Source organism: Nicotiana sylvestris, chromosome 2 (assembly GCF_000393655.2).
Source record: "Nicotiana sylvestris chromosome 2, ASM39365v2, whole genome shotgun sequence".
In the NCBI taxonomy this organism is placed as follows: domain Eukaryota; kingdom Viridiplantae; phylum Streptophyta; class Magnoliopsida; order Solanales; family Solanaceae; genus Nicotiana; species Nicotiana sylvestris.
The window spans coordinates 43,714,624-43,727,385 of NC_091058.1; the positions used below are offsets into that span (position 1 = coordinate 43,714,624).

Consider the following 12,762-nt stretch of genomic DNA (forward strand, 5'->3'; position numbering starts at 1 on the left):
ACAATCATAGCAGTATACTCTGTTTTTTTATCTTCTAAACTAATAAAAAAACATAACTTAGATAAAAATGCTAATACATGGCTGCAGAAACACTTTGGATAAAACTTGAGATCATAATTACCTGGTGCCATTTATCCAATGTTGTACAGTATCCTTTCCTGAGTATTAGACTGATTCTGATAGAAATTAAGGGTCCATCAAACTATATTGCCACAGAACACACATCAGTAAGTAAATAACACAATGGAATTTTACGTGGAAAACTCACATCTCACGGGATAAAAAACCACGACCTACTCTTCTAGGATTTCAACTTCACTGCTGAGCAAACTTTAGATTACAACTTATTGTATCCTAGGAATTAACCTCTTAATCCCTCACTAACTTGTAACAAAATTCCTGCTTCTTTTAAGGAAATTTCCCACGGTTATAGGCATTACATTTTGTGGAGATTAGAGGCTCAGAGTTGAAGCAGGAAGAAAGCCATTTAAGCTGATAAATGTAGTCCCAAATATCTTCTAGTCTTTGAAATCTTCCCAAGAGAAAGTAAAGATAACTTCTTGATCAAGAGTCACTTTATATATTATATTATCTCATTAGCAGAGGTTACTTCTCTATAAGTAGCACACTTTAGTTCAATAATTACTGGTTCAAAGCTCTTTATAGTTACTTAGCTATCAACTTATCACTATAATCAGTTCTAATAAAAGGCGGAGCCAGAATTTGAAATTTATAGGTTAGGAATTGTAATCTTTTTAAGTTATTAGATTCAAAATTAATAAGTTGTACATATTCAATTGATTTCTTAAGACAAATATATGGTTTGAACAAAAGCTACTGGGTTCGGCCGAACCCGCATCCCGTGCTACAACTTATGTTGATGCAAGGATGCAGTAACGAGACTGACCTATTAACAACTTCTTTCTAAGATTTAATTAGCTTCTAAAAAGAAGTAAAATTCCCACTACCCTGAATCAGCGACAATACGCCAATAATTATATAGACCTAGTATCTTCAGTAGGTGAATCTATCAATTTTTCTGGAATTTTACCGGAAAAAATCTTTCAATTAAACTTTCAATCTTCATGGATTCCTTTCTTGAAGGTCAGAAAGTTGAAAATGTAAAGAATAGAATACAAGTCCATCTTCTCAATTGTCAACGTCTTAATTAGTAGCTAAGTGCTGAGTTAAATTGTTACCAGCTCCCAATTTCTTTGGGTATGCTTCCTATGAAATAGTTGACCGATGATTGAAGGATTAAATGAAGTTCCTAAATAATATCATATGTTATTGGATGTAACATGACTGAAGAGGTGGTGAAGATGCTTTTTCACGTGTTAGCATTTAGTACCGGATCTAGACTATATTTGTCAACTCCTTTTTAAATACTTTGTTAACATTATATGTTCTTAATTAATTAGTTTCCATAATAAAGAACAGCTAGCATTATCTTCTCAATATAAAATTAATCAGTTCTTCCAACCCGTATAAATTAGATTGCTGCAAAAATCCAACCAGCAAAAGCATTAATTCCTTTCATGGTACTCAAAGAAAACGAGGTTATCAATAATGGAGAAAGCGTCATCTTTTCAGCTTCTAGCATTTTTATTAATATCTCTTCACATAATAGAAACATGCTTAGCCATGAATATAAGCACTGATCAATCTTCTCTTCTAGCCTTGAAAGCCCACATCACTTCAGACCCTTACCATATTCTTTCAACAAACTGGTCTTCCTCTACCTCTGTTTGTAACTGGATTGGAATCACTTGTGGCGCTCGTCATCACAGAGTGATTAAACTGAATATTTCAGACATGGGATTTAATGGTACCATCCCACCACAACTTGGCAACCTTTCTTTTCTTGTTTCACTTGATCTAAGCTACAACAATTTTCAGGGTGAACTTCCACCAGATTTCACTCGTTTGCAAAAATTGAGAGCCATTAATCTTAGTTACAACAACTTCACCGGAGAAATTCCAATAGGAATAGCCACTCTTCCGAGTTTGAAATTTTTGAACTTGGGATACAATAAATTAAATGGCTCGAATGTGCTCTCCATATTCAACATATCAACACTAAAATTTTTGGATCTCAGAAAAGCTGGTTTAACTGGTGATTTCCCTTCTGATTTTTGTCGTCGCCTTCCCAGATTGCAAAAGCTTGTACTTGGCTTCAACATGTTAAGCGGAGAGGTACCAAGAACCATATCAGAATGCTCCGAACTTCAACTCCTATGGTTGTTTGAAAATAACTTTGCTGGAAAAATTCCAAAAGAACTCGGTAACTTGGAGCTGCTGCAAGATTTACATCTTGGATTTAACAAGTTACAAGGTATGTGTTTATCATTTTTCTCGGAGCTTAACTTTACTCGTAGTATTATGGATTGGATTTTAACTTATACTTCTAACACTGCAATAAAATTTATAGCCTATTTTTGTCAAGCTTCTTGGAAGCTAAAAGTGTATTTTATTTTATTTTTTAATAATAAAAATGCTTATTTTAGAGAGCGGAAGGCTTTGGCCAATCTTTTATTTAAGCAAATAAATATTTCTGAACAACAAGAGCAAAAAATATGCTTGTTTTCACTAATTGTTTAGTTGCTTCTGCTCTGGCTTTGTATCCTAGCTAGTTGTCATCAACTATACTTCATAGGAGCATGTACTTAAATATACAGATTTCTATTTTTTATAGATTGCTATTTCATTTGTTTTTTACGTAACTTGATAGTTGTAAAAATTCCTTTACTCTATGAACTCGTAGTATTATAACTTGAGGAAACTATAGTCGAAATGAAAACTTTATTCCTTAAAATTGAGCCCCGTTCTTTAAACTTGATGTCTAAGTTTTTTACATATTTTTCCTTCTGCTGAAAATCAATTTCCCCGGGAAGTTTGTTATGCCTGTAAAATTTAATTTGCTTTATGTTGCACTTGCCTGAAGTGAAGTGCCGAGGAAGGGCAACGTAAGACAAAATAACCGACCTTGGTGTGATTACTTTTCACCAACCAGAAGCCCGCATAATGCGCTAGCTAGACTAGGAGCACGTTTGGATTGGCTTATTTTAAGTACTCTTAAGCCAAAATTACTTTAAACTATTTTGTAGTGTTTGAATAAAGTAAAAATAAAATAACAAAAAACAAACCAAAAGCAAAAAGTTAGAATTCTTAACTTATGACTTAAAAGTAACTTAAAACAAGCACATCCAAACGGGTTCTAGATTGTCAGCATCTTACTAAAATCTAATGTCAAGATCACAATATACACAAGAAAATTATATGGAAAATGCACATGAGTGCCCGGGCGAATGCACCATAGGAGTACCAGATTCAATTGAATCTGGTACTTTAATTGGGAAACATAAATTTATATGTAAAATTTTACCAAAACTATAAAAACTAGTAGTAGATATAAACTCATAACTTTATAAATAAAATAAATTTAATTATGAGAACATCAAATATTGAACTCATAGAGTTTAAATACAAAATTTGTCTTTGATGAGTACTCGCGTTATGGGCATTACATGCGTGCATGTGCGAGTGCGGGCTACATAGACATGGGTGTACTTGTCAATTTACGCACCAAATGACACGGTGATAGGACGCATGGGAGGTCAAGGCACCATGAGTATGACCAAGGGGCTCATGGTTGTACCATGATATTTTATGCGTAGTTTTGTGTATTTTATGTGTATTGTTCTCCACTTGAAACACTTTCAACCATTAATTATAACCCCCAAATAACTACTATATATTACTTCGCTCTGTTCTTTTCGTCAAAGTAAATAGAGAATGAATTTATTTGAAATCTAATATGCTTGTACGTATCAGACTTTCTCTTAATTTGGTATATTGAATTAGTTTAAGACATTGGAAAATTTTCGAAGTTAATCTATGAAAGCGGATATATTAATTAAATCAAGATCTCAATTTAACCAACGATTGAAATTAAAAACTTAAATTTAGTGGTCTAAAGTACTAGCTTTAAAGGCCATTATCAAGAACAATGTTCAGTATAATACTATCCGTTTTACAAGTATGTCTAATATACACAACTTTTTGTGTTTGATCACTGAGCAGGTGAATATCATACACTAATAAGGTTATGACACGTGTCTTCAACTGTTATTTTTATTTTTTTAAAAGAAGAAGTTTTTGTTTCAATCGTTTCACCCCTAGTCCCCAAATTCCATTTCCGAATATAGGTGCTTCGTCCCAAACCTCAGAACAGAGATGGGTAGAAAATCAATTGTCTGGAAAAAAACATCACATCCTCTTCGACTTTACTAAATTGCTCCATATGATTTGATAGGATTTTCTCCTTTTGATTTTTTTCTTTGCATTTTCTATGTGCTTTTGAGTTGGGGAATGGGGAATGGGGATTTTTAAAGAGAGTTTTGCAGTTTGGACTTTGATTGAAATATGAGTTGGGGTTATTTGTTTGAAAGAGGCTTGGAGTGTTCCAGCTTCGAGACCTCCATTGATGGCCCTTCGAACTTGAAATCTGAGTTTGTAAACCCAGATTATTGTCGAATATTTGTTGATTGAGAACGAATAATACTTGTTTCTTAGAATTGGGAACCGAAATCTATCTACTGCTTTGAACCATTTGTTGAGGAAATTTCCAGACTCCATCGTTAGAGCTTGTGAAGAAGGAACCTGGTTATAACGAAGAAGATAATATATTTTCCAAAAATTAAAACAAATAGAATAAAATTTGGACATGTGGCACTTAAATAAGGCTCCAGATACGATTTTTTCCACCTATTCACACGCACAATTTGTTGGTAAAATTGGTGTGTATTACATATATTTGGTGAAACGTTTTTTGTGTAAAAAGCTTCTTGTGAAGAAGAGTGTGCAGAAGAAATTTGGCTACATGCCGGGGGGTAAAATATGTATTAAGTCTAAATTATATTGTTGTTGTTATGAAATAATAAAAGAAGAAGAATAGTATTGGAGAGAAAAGTAGGGGGTTGAGAATTCTTATTGATTTTGGGATGAATTATAATGAAATAGAACTTCTATTTATAGGGAGAGGGTGACTTATTCACTAAGTAATGAACCCTAGAATCTCTATAAATATAGACATTCATCATAAATATAATTCTATTTATAATACTCCTCCTTGAATGTCTATTCAACAGATAATGTGTTTCGTTAAAATCTTAACTAAAATAAAACCCAATGGGAAAAAAATTCTAGAAAAGGAAAAAGAGTACACATATCTAATAATACGCCTTTTGGTTGCCTCGTTAAAAACCTTGCCAGGAAAACCCAGTGGGACAAAATATTGTAAGAAAAAAAGAGTACAACGCGCATTCACTCCCCCTGAGGAGAGCATCAATTCACATCCTTGAGCCTTCGCATCTCAATCTTGTGCACCATCTTCAAAATATCGTTGGTAGAGATTTGATAAACAAATCAGCCATATTAACTTCAACGAATTTGTTTCCCCTTGAAATCATCATCCCTGAAAGACGTATTGTCTTCATCTGATCTTGTTGGAATCGTCATTTCAATATCTTCACATAGGGGTAAAGACTCTTGCTATCATATTATCATGCTTATAGTTATAACAAGATACTTTTGTGCACAAATTGCACTTAGGATATGGTACTTCAGCACCAAGAATTGTATATGCTTTAAGCAACTTAAATCCTTCATGGATTGTCATATAAGTTAAGTATAAGACATCTAAAGAGACTTTAGATGCATATCAAGTTTTCATGTCATGCTAGACATATAAGATATCGAAAACTGATTGCACATATCATTGACTTTATACTTTCAAGTATTTAAACTATATGTCCAAAACTATATGTCTTTCATATGGAATCAATTCTATTTGAATTGTGTCTCTTCCATTTGGCCAATACTTTTGTGTCTATATTCGATAGACTTAAGATACTCATCTATACTTAGCGCTATGATAGATGTCGTCGACAAATATTTTATATCGGTTCCAATATTTTTTCATAAAGACATAAAATAGAGATCTCTTCATTCATATATTCAGGTACCTGAATCTCTCATGAGATTTTATGAAGTATTATATCATGTAATCTTCTAGATCATTTGCCTCCTTTATTATGATTATTTTGATCATTTGCTCATCTTATTTATCAAGAAGTTTATTTGAAACCGATTTGTCTATATGGTTTAAGCGTACCATAGACTTTGTCCTTCTAGGACTTAATATAAGCATTTCCAATGAGAATATAGTTACTTTCTTTGAGTCAGCAAATGCGTCTGGCATGCTTTGCAATATATTGCAGATGAATTATCCTTTTATGAACTTCAAGCTCATATTATTTTATTCGAGGATCTAGATGTACACATAATAATTCATTTCACGTAACATTTTCTCAACTGTTTATCTTGTCTCCCCCTCATGTTAGAAAAACTAACTTGTTTTCTCAACTTTGAAAACTCATCTTTGTGCGTTATGGTATTAATCAAAATATACACCGCACATCAATAATAATAAGATGAAATTATTTGATTCCTGACCCCGAACCACTTGTGAGGGGAGAATGTAATTTACTTTCGTATATAACCTATATAAAACTGATATAGATAACTTTGTTCTCATAAGCAATTGTTTAGCTATTAAGTGGAAGCACTCAATAAATCATTTTGCTAAACCAACTGTGATGTAAACCAACTTATCAAGATGAACTATCTTGAATAAAAAAATCTGGAATATGCTCTAAATTAAATTATTGAGCAGTTGTCTCGCAAACACCAGGTTGCAGGTTAATAATAATCGCATATGTAACCATCTCATAGATGCATCTTGCGTGGTATACATGGCAGGTGAATGGGCCCATATTCACCTTTGATATTTCCAGTATTCATGGGATTCAATCCCAATTTTAGTTGGTCAAGTTAATTAATGAGAACATGCAATATAAGAGAATTCGTAAAGTTCATATTTACCCATGTGAATTCTCTTTTATTTTTGCACATCATGGCTAAATCAATTATGCCAACTGGATAAATTATCAAAATTGATAAACTTCAGGTTTACACCATGACGCGTGCAATTATCAATAAACTTCAAATTTATTATGATATGGGTTTTTATATCAATAAACTTCTACTTAATTGTTGCATTCTTTTATTTATGTAGTACAAATTGGAAAATAAAACGGGTAGCTCTTCTAGAACCTTCAATTAATTTACTACTACCAGAAATTATAGTAACATCTGCCTTACACATATTTAAATGAGAGAAATATTTTGTCACGACCCAATTTAGGATTGTGACCAGCGCTTAGGAGTAAGTGCTCCCAAGTAAGCCTCATCGGTAATTTTACAGAAAATCGGGCAGAGTTTCCCCTGTTTTTGGACCATCCCAAAAATTTTCCTGTCTCAAATCAACAACCAAACATCCTAATATCATACCAAACAATTGACAACTTGCCAATTAACTAATACAAGTCTCCACCATAACTAAATCACCAACTAACCACTAGAAATACTAATTTATCTCCAACTTTGATAATAAAGAACGATACTCAGCATAAGACTATAATAAATAAATAATACTCATGACACTAAAAGAATGACTATGGAGCGACTCTAAGAATTCAAAGAATAGACCATAACAATAAATAAAATCTCCGCCCACGCGAACAAGTGTGAGGCTCACCAAGAACTATCAACTTGTGCGCTCTAATTAACGAAATCCTCGCCTGCGTCAACTACTGTCTCTGGAAAAAAAATTAGCGGGGAATGAGTCGCTAGCTCAGTGAATAATAACACTTAACCACAACCGTTTTTATTGGGGACAAGTCAGAAAATATGCTAATATCTCAAACAGATAACATCAAAATCTTTCAGAAACAATAAATAATTTTCAGTCTCATCATGTTTTTCTTGTAGTATAATACAATTAACAGTTCAGTAATAAGCTCGGTAACCACTGTATAATATCAATATTCACATTTGGGAGGTTTCAATGAACGGATCATGTAATCGGTATAACAGTGGACTTCTTCGCAAGAAGTCAAATATAAGGTAGTCCCTACTCGAGGGAAGTCGGTAACAGTATGCTAGTTCTACCTTCCCACTAGCGGGGTCTATAACGGTAATTTGTAATTACAAGGTGCACCAGGTCTAACGAACCCGCCGTTAGCTACGGGATCCTTTAATGTTTACTCCCATTTATACTTGTCTCTGTAATCCGTATATACTCGTAAAAAATATTTTAAAACAATATAGGGCATTTCGATTTTTATCAAATCATGTAATTTCGTTTCAATAACGGTAAATCTTATCTCAAGTAACAGTAAAACGTATTCAGTAACAATGAGAATATTTAGAATAACTGTAATCGTCTAAAATAAATATAGTAGTATCATATCGAGTAAAGGACTTGTCCCACATGCAGATTCAAATCAGTCGGTAACATGCTCATATTAAAATAATATGTAGATCATGCTAGTTGTAGAAATACAAATTGAGGTAATGTTACTACTCATAGTACTCATGCCGAAATACCAACTGCTTCACCTCAAGCAACTCGTACAAATTCCTCCAATCAATCTATAATTACATAATATCGATCTCATGTTAATTGCCTCATTTAGGCTAAAAATCCATCACTAATTTAGAATACCCAATCATCGGGGTTCATGTTTGAGTCTTAGTTTGTGGATTTATATTTAATCATAAAACTAGTCCATAATTCTATCAATTTCAAACTATTTAGTATAATTTATTCCTCTAAAATTAGACCTATCAATGCTTAAACTAAACCTTTATAGCCTCATTATCTCCATAGTAATTGTATATTTCTTTTTATATAAGAGAAAATTGATATTGAATTCTTTTGTACTACATGAAATTGCATCGATGCGGTGAAATAATTCAACAGATGAGGGGAAGAAGGTTAACCTCTTGAGTCGAAGGAGAGCTTTAATACTTTCAATTTCAACTCTCAATTCTTCTTAAGGCCTTTGCCCAAAGCTTTCTTCTTCTTCTTCTTCTTCTTCTTCTTCTTCTTCTTCTTCTTCTTTTGTTGCCGTTGCTTTCTGCGTCTTTGCTTCAGAAAGCTTTTGAAAGCTTTCTAAACCTTTCGTTATTCAATTGCACTAATGGGCTTGGCCCTTTATTTTAAATTCCTTTTTTTTAGTTAGTTGTTTTTTTTTCTTCAAACTTAAATTATTTACTAAATGTCCCATATGTCCCCATTTAAAATATTGGGGGTGTTACATATTTCTTCTCTTTCAATATTGTATGTGTCGTACATGAATCAATTAAACAAATATTTTTACAATTGAACTTTGATCCAAGTTTGTTTTGTGAGATATCCATATTTGCTTAATCTTCTTGAGACGGTAGAGTCTCGTGCTGATAACGTGTTTTGAAATAATAAAAGAAGAAGAATAGTATTGGAGAGTTGAGACGGTAGAGTCTCGTGCTGATAACGTGTTATGAAATAATAAAAGAAGAATTATAGTATTGGAGAGAGAATTCTTATTGATTTTGGGATGAATTACAATGAAATAGAACCCTCTATTTATAGGGAGAGAGTGACTTATCAACCAAGTAATGAACCCTACAATCTCTATAAATATAGACATTCACCATAAATATAATTCTATTTATAACAGTTGTATAAATTTACTTCCAAAATGATTTTTACCTCAACTAATGCCAACTGCGAATGAATTATATATGTTTTTTTTTTGAATTATATATGGTTGGTTTGGTTTTCTATGAGTATTATTGTATAGAGTATATGAATTTTTATGTGATATTTTTGTTTTAACAATTTGACAGGGACAATTCCTGAAGAGATTGGTCATCTTCATAACTTGAAGAGTTTAATCATGGCAAACAATAAATTAACAGGCCCAATCCCTTTAAGCATGTTCAACATTTCATCACTTGAATATTTATTTATGGGTGATAACATGCTTGAAGGACCTTTACCAAGAGAGGTTGGAAACTTGAGTGTGCTTGTCTGGCTTGATTTTGCATATAATAACCTAACAGGTATGGAAAAATATATAATTCACATCATGTTAGAATTTCAGTTTTATGGATATTTCTATCTACTCATCCTTATGTTACTGAATTTTGCAGGAATAATTCCACATGAAGTCGGTAACCTTAAAGAGTTGGAGGAGCTTTCATTATCCTACAATAATTTTAATGGGTCAATCCCTACTGGCATCTTCAATATCTCACCTCTTGTAAGTATTGACCTCGACCGTAACCACATTTCAGGTAATCTTCCTTCCACCATAGGCAACGGGTTACCCAATGTTGAAGAAATTTTTCTGAATGGAAACTATGTTAATGGTGTCTTACCTGCTTCCATCTCAAATTTGTCTAAGCTTACAATTCTAAGCCTCGTTAATAATGAATTTACGGGTTCAATTCCTGAATCTCTAGGAAATTTAAGACTACTTGAAGTTCTCAACTTGTACGGTAACTCCTTCACAAGTGAATCGAGCGTTATTACTCCTTTGGCAAATTTTAAAAACTTGAAAAGATTGATATTGTCTTCCAATCCTTTAAATGCAATGCTTCCGGAATCCATCGGCAATCTCTCTTCTCTTGAAACGTTTGTGGCAGTAGGCTGTAACCTCAAAGGCAATATTCCAAGTGAGATCGGAAATTTGGGAAATGTATCTACTTTGGCGCTGGATGGTAATAAGTTTACTGGAATTGTCCCGAAAACAATAAGTTCTTTGAAAAACCTTCAACGGCTTTCACTTGGTGCAAACAGATTAAGTGGTCCTTTCCCAACTAATCTATGTGAGCTACCAAAGTTGGGCATGCTAATCCTTTCACAAAATCAAATGTGGGGAAATATTCCTAGTTGCTTGGGGAATGTGATTTCCCTAAGAGAGGTTTATCTTGATTCCAATAACTTCACTTCTAGCATACCCTCAAGTCTATGGAATCTCAAAGACATCATGACGCTGAACTTCTCTTCTAATTTCTTTAATGGTTCTCTACCCCTAGAAGTTGGAAACCTCAAGGCCACAATATTTTTGGATCTTTCCAGAAACCATATCTCAGGCAACATTCCAAGTACATTGGGAGGTTTACAGAAATTGATTCAACTATCTTTGGCTCATAATAGAATTGAAGGATCTATTCCTGAGACATTTGGGAAACTCATAAGTTTAGAAGCATTGGATCTTTCATATAACAATATGTCTGGTGTGATTCCAAAGTCATTAGAGAAACTTAAGCACCTAGGCTCCTTTAATGTCTCATTCAACAGGTTACACGGGGAAATTCCGAATGGAGGTCCTTTTGTTCATCTCCCTTATCAGTCTTTCACGTCGAATGAAGGATTGTGTGGTAATCCTCAAAAGCATGTCCCAGCTTGTCCTTCTAATTCAAAGAATCATTCTAATTCAAAGAAAAAAAGACTATTATGGATTGTAGTTGCCTCTTCAGTGATCTCTGTAATAGGGCTTGCCTCAGCAATAATTTTCGTGTTGATGAGGCGTCGGCGTAAAACAGTCAATGCTGAAGATGAGTGGTTACCTGAGGTAGCACCACAAAGAATTTCTTACGATGAACTTCAAAGAGCAACTCTGGGCTTTGACAGAAATAACTTGCTAGGTAGTGGAAGTTTTGGTTGTGTCTATAAAGGAACTTTGGCAGATGGAATGATAGTAGCTGTTAAAGTTTTCAATGTGCAGATGGAAGGTACATTTCAAACCTTTGATAGAGAATGTGAAATTTTACGGAATCTTCGTCACAGAAATCTTACCAAGATCATTAGCAGCTGTTGCAACTTTGATTTTAAAGCATTGATACTTGAGTACATGCCAAATGAGAGCTTAGACAAGTTGCTTTATTCTCGAGATTATTGTTTAAACATAATGCAAAGATTGAATATCATGGTCGATGTTGCATCTGCTCTGGAGTATCTCCATCATGGTTACTCAGTACCGGTTATTCACTGTGATCTGAAGCCTAGCAACGTGTTACTTGACAACGACATGGTGGGTCACCTGACTGACTTTGGCATTGCAAAACTTTTAACTAAGGAGGAATCCATTGCTCATACTACAACCTTTGCCACAATTGGTTACATTGCTCCAGGTGAATCATTTATTTAACTTATAACGAAGTTATGGATTGATGTGTTATAAGTGTTTCCGCTGACATTTTAATATTTATTTTTAGAGTATGGTTTGGAAGGCCTTATATCCAAGAGGTCTGATGTTTATAGTTATGGTATCATAATGCTGGAAACTTTTACCAAGAAGAAACCTAATGATGAAATGTTCACGGGAGATTTAAATTTGAGAAGGCTTGTCCAAAATTCGCTTCCTGATGAGTTGCACCATCTCGTAGATGCTGACTTACTAACACTAGATGAACAAAACTTAAGTCAAAAGCTACAATGTGTGTCATCTATCATGGAGTTAGCCATGAATTGCACAACTAATATTCCCGTTGAAAGGATGAACATGAGTGATGTTGTAGCAGCACTGGAAACGATCAGACAGAAGCTTTATTCTTGCTATTGAATGACCTAACGACATGACATCAGGTACTTTCCATATCCGTTCTGGAAGGGGAAAAGGTTATAAAGTTTAGTAGCATTTAACCATCAGTAGTTGTCCTTAAATGTTATTGCAGGTAATTGTGTGGCTATTGGAAGTTAAAAGGATGGAAGCTCTTTACATAATGCTTCACAACAAGTTACTACAACTCTGGAGACTACTGTTATGAAAAGCCGCTGATAGCTTGTCTACCGTTTTCTTTTGCTTG

At 33.8% G+C, this 12,762-nt stretch overlaps 1 protein-coding gene across 1 annotated transcript; it reads left to right on the top strand.

Moving 5' to 3' along the window:
• The first annotated feature begins 1,560 nt into the window (after positions 1–1,560).
• Positions 1,561–12,436, top strand: LOC104213630 (probable LRR receptor-like serine/threonine-protein kinase At3g47570). Its single transcript, XM_070165687.1, has 5 exons — positions 1,561–2,335; positions 9,796–10,011; positions 10,102–12,087; positions 12,172–12,338; positions 12,380–12,436. The coding sequence occupies exons 1-5, from the start codon at positions 1,570–1,572 to the stop codon at positions 12,434–12,436; spliced, it is 3,192 nt and encodes a 1,063-aa protein (XP_070021788.1). The 5' UTR covers positions 1,561–1,569.
• Positions 12,437–12,762: the final 326 nt, after the last annotated feature.

What these genes read in the sequence shown, in the direction of transcription:
- LOC104213630 (XM_070165687.1), top strand. Translation starts at nt 1,570, where the DNA reads ATGGAGAAAGCGTCATCTTTTCAGCTTCTAGCATTTTTATTAATATCT. An exon ending in AATTGGTTACATTGCTCCAG is followed by an intron (nt 12,088 to 12,171) that starts GTGAATCATTTA and finishes ATTTATTTTTAG; the next exon opens with AGTATGGTTTGGAAGGCCTT. An exon ending in CTGATGAGTTGCACCATCTC is followed by an intron (nt 12,339 to 12,379) that starts GTAGATGCTGAC and finishes ACAAAACTTAAG; the next exon opens with TCAAAAGCTACAATGTGTGT.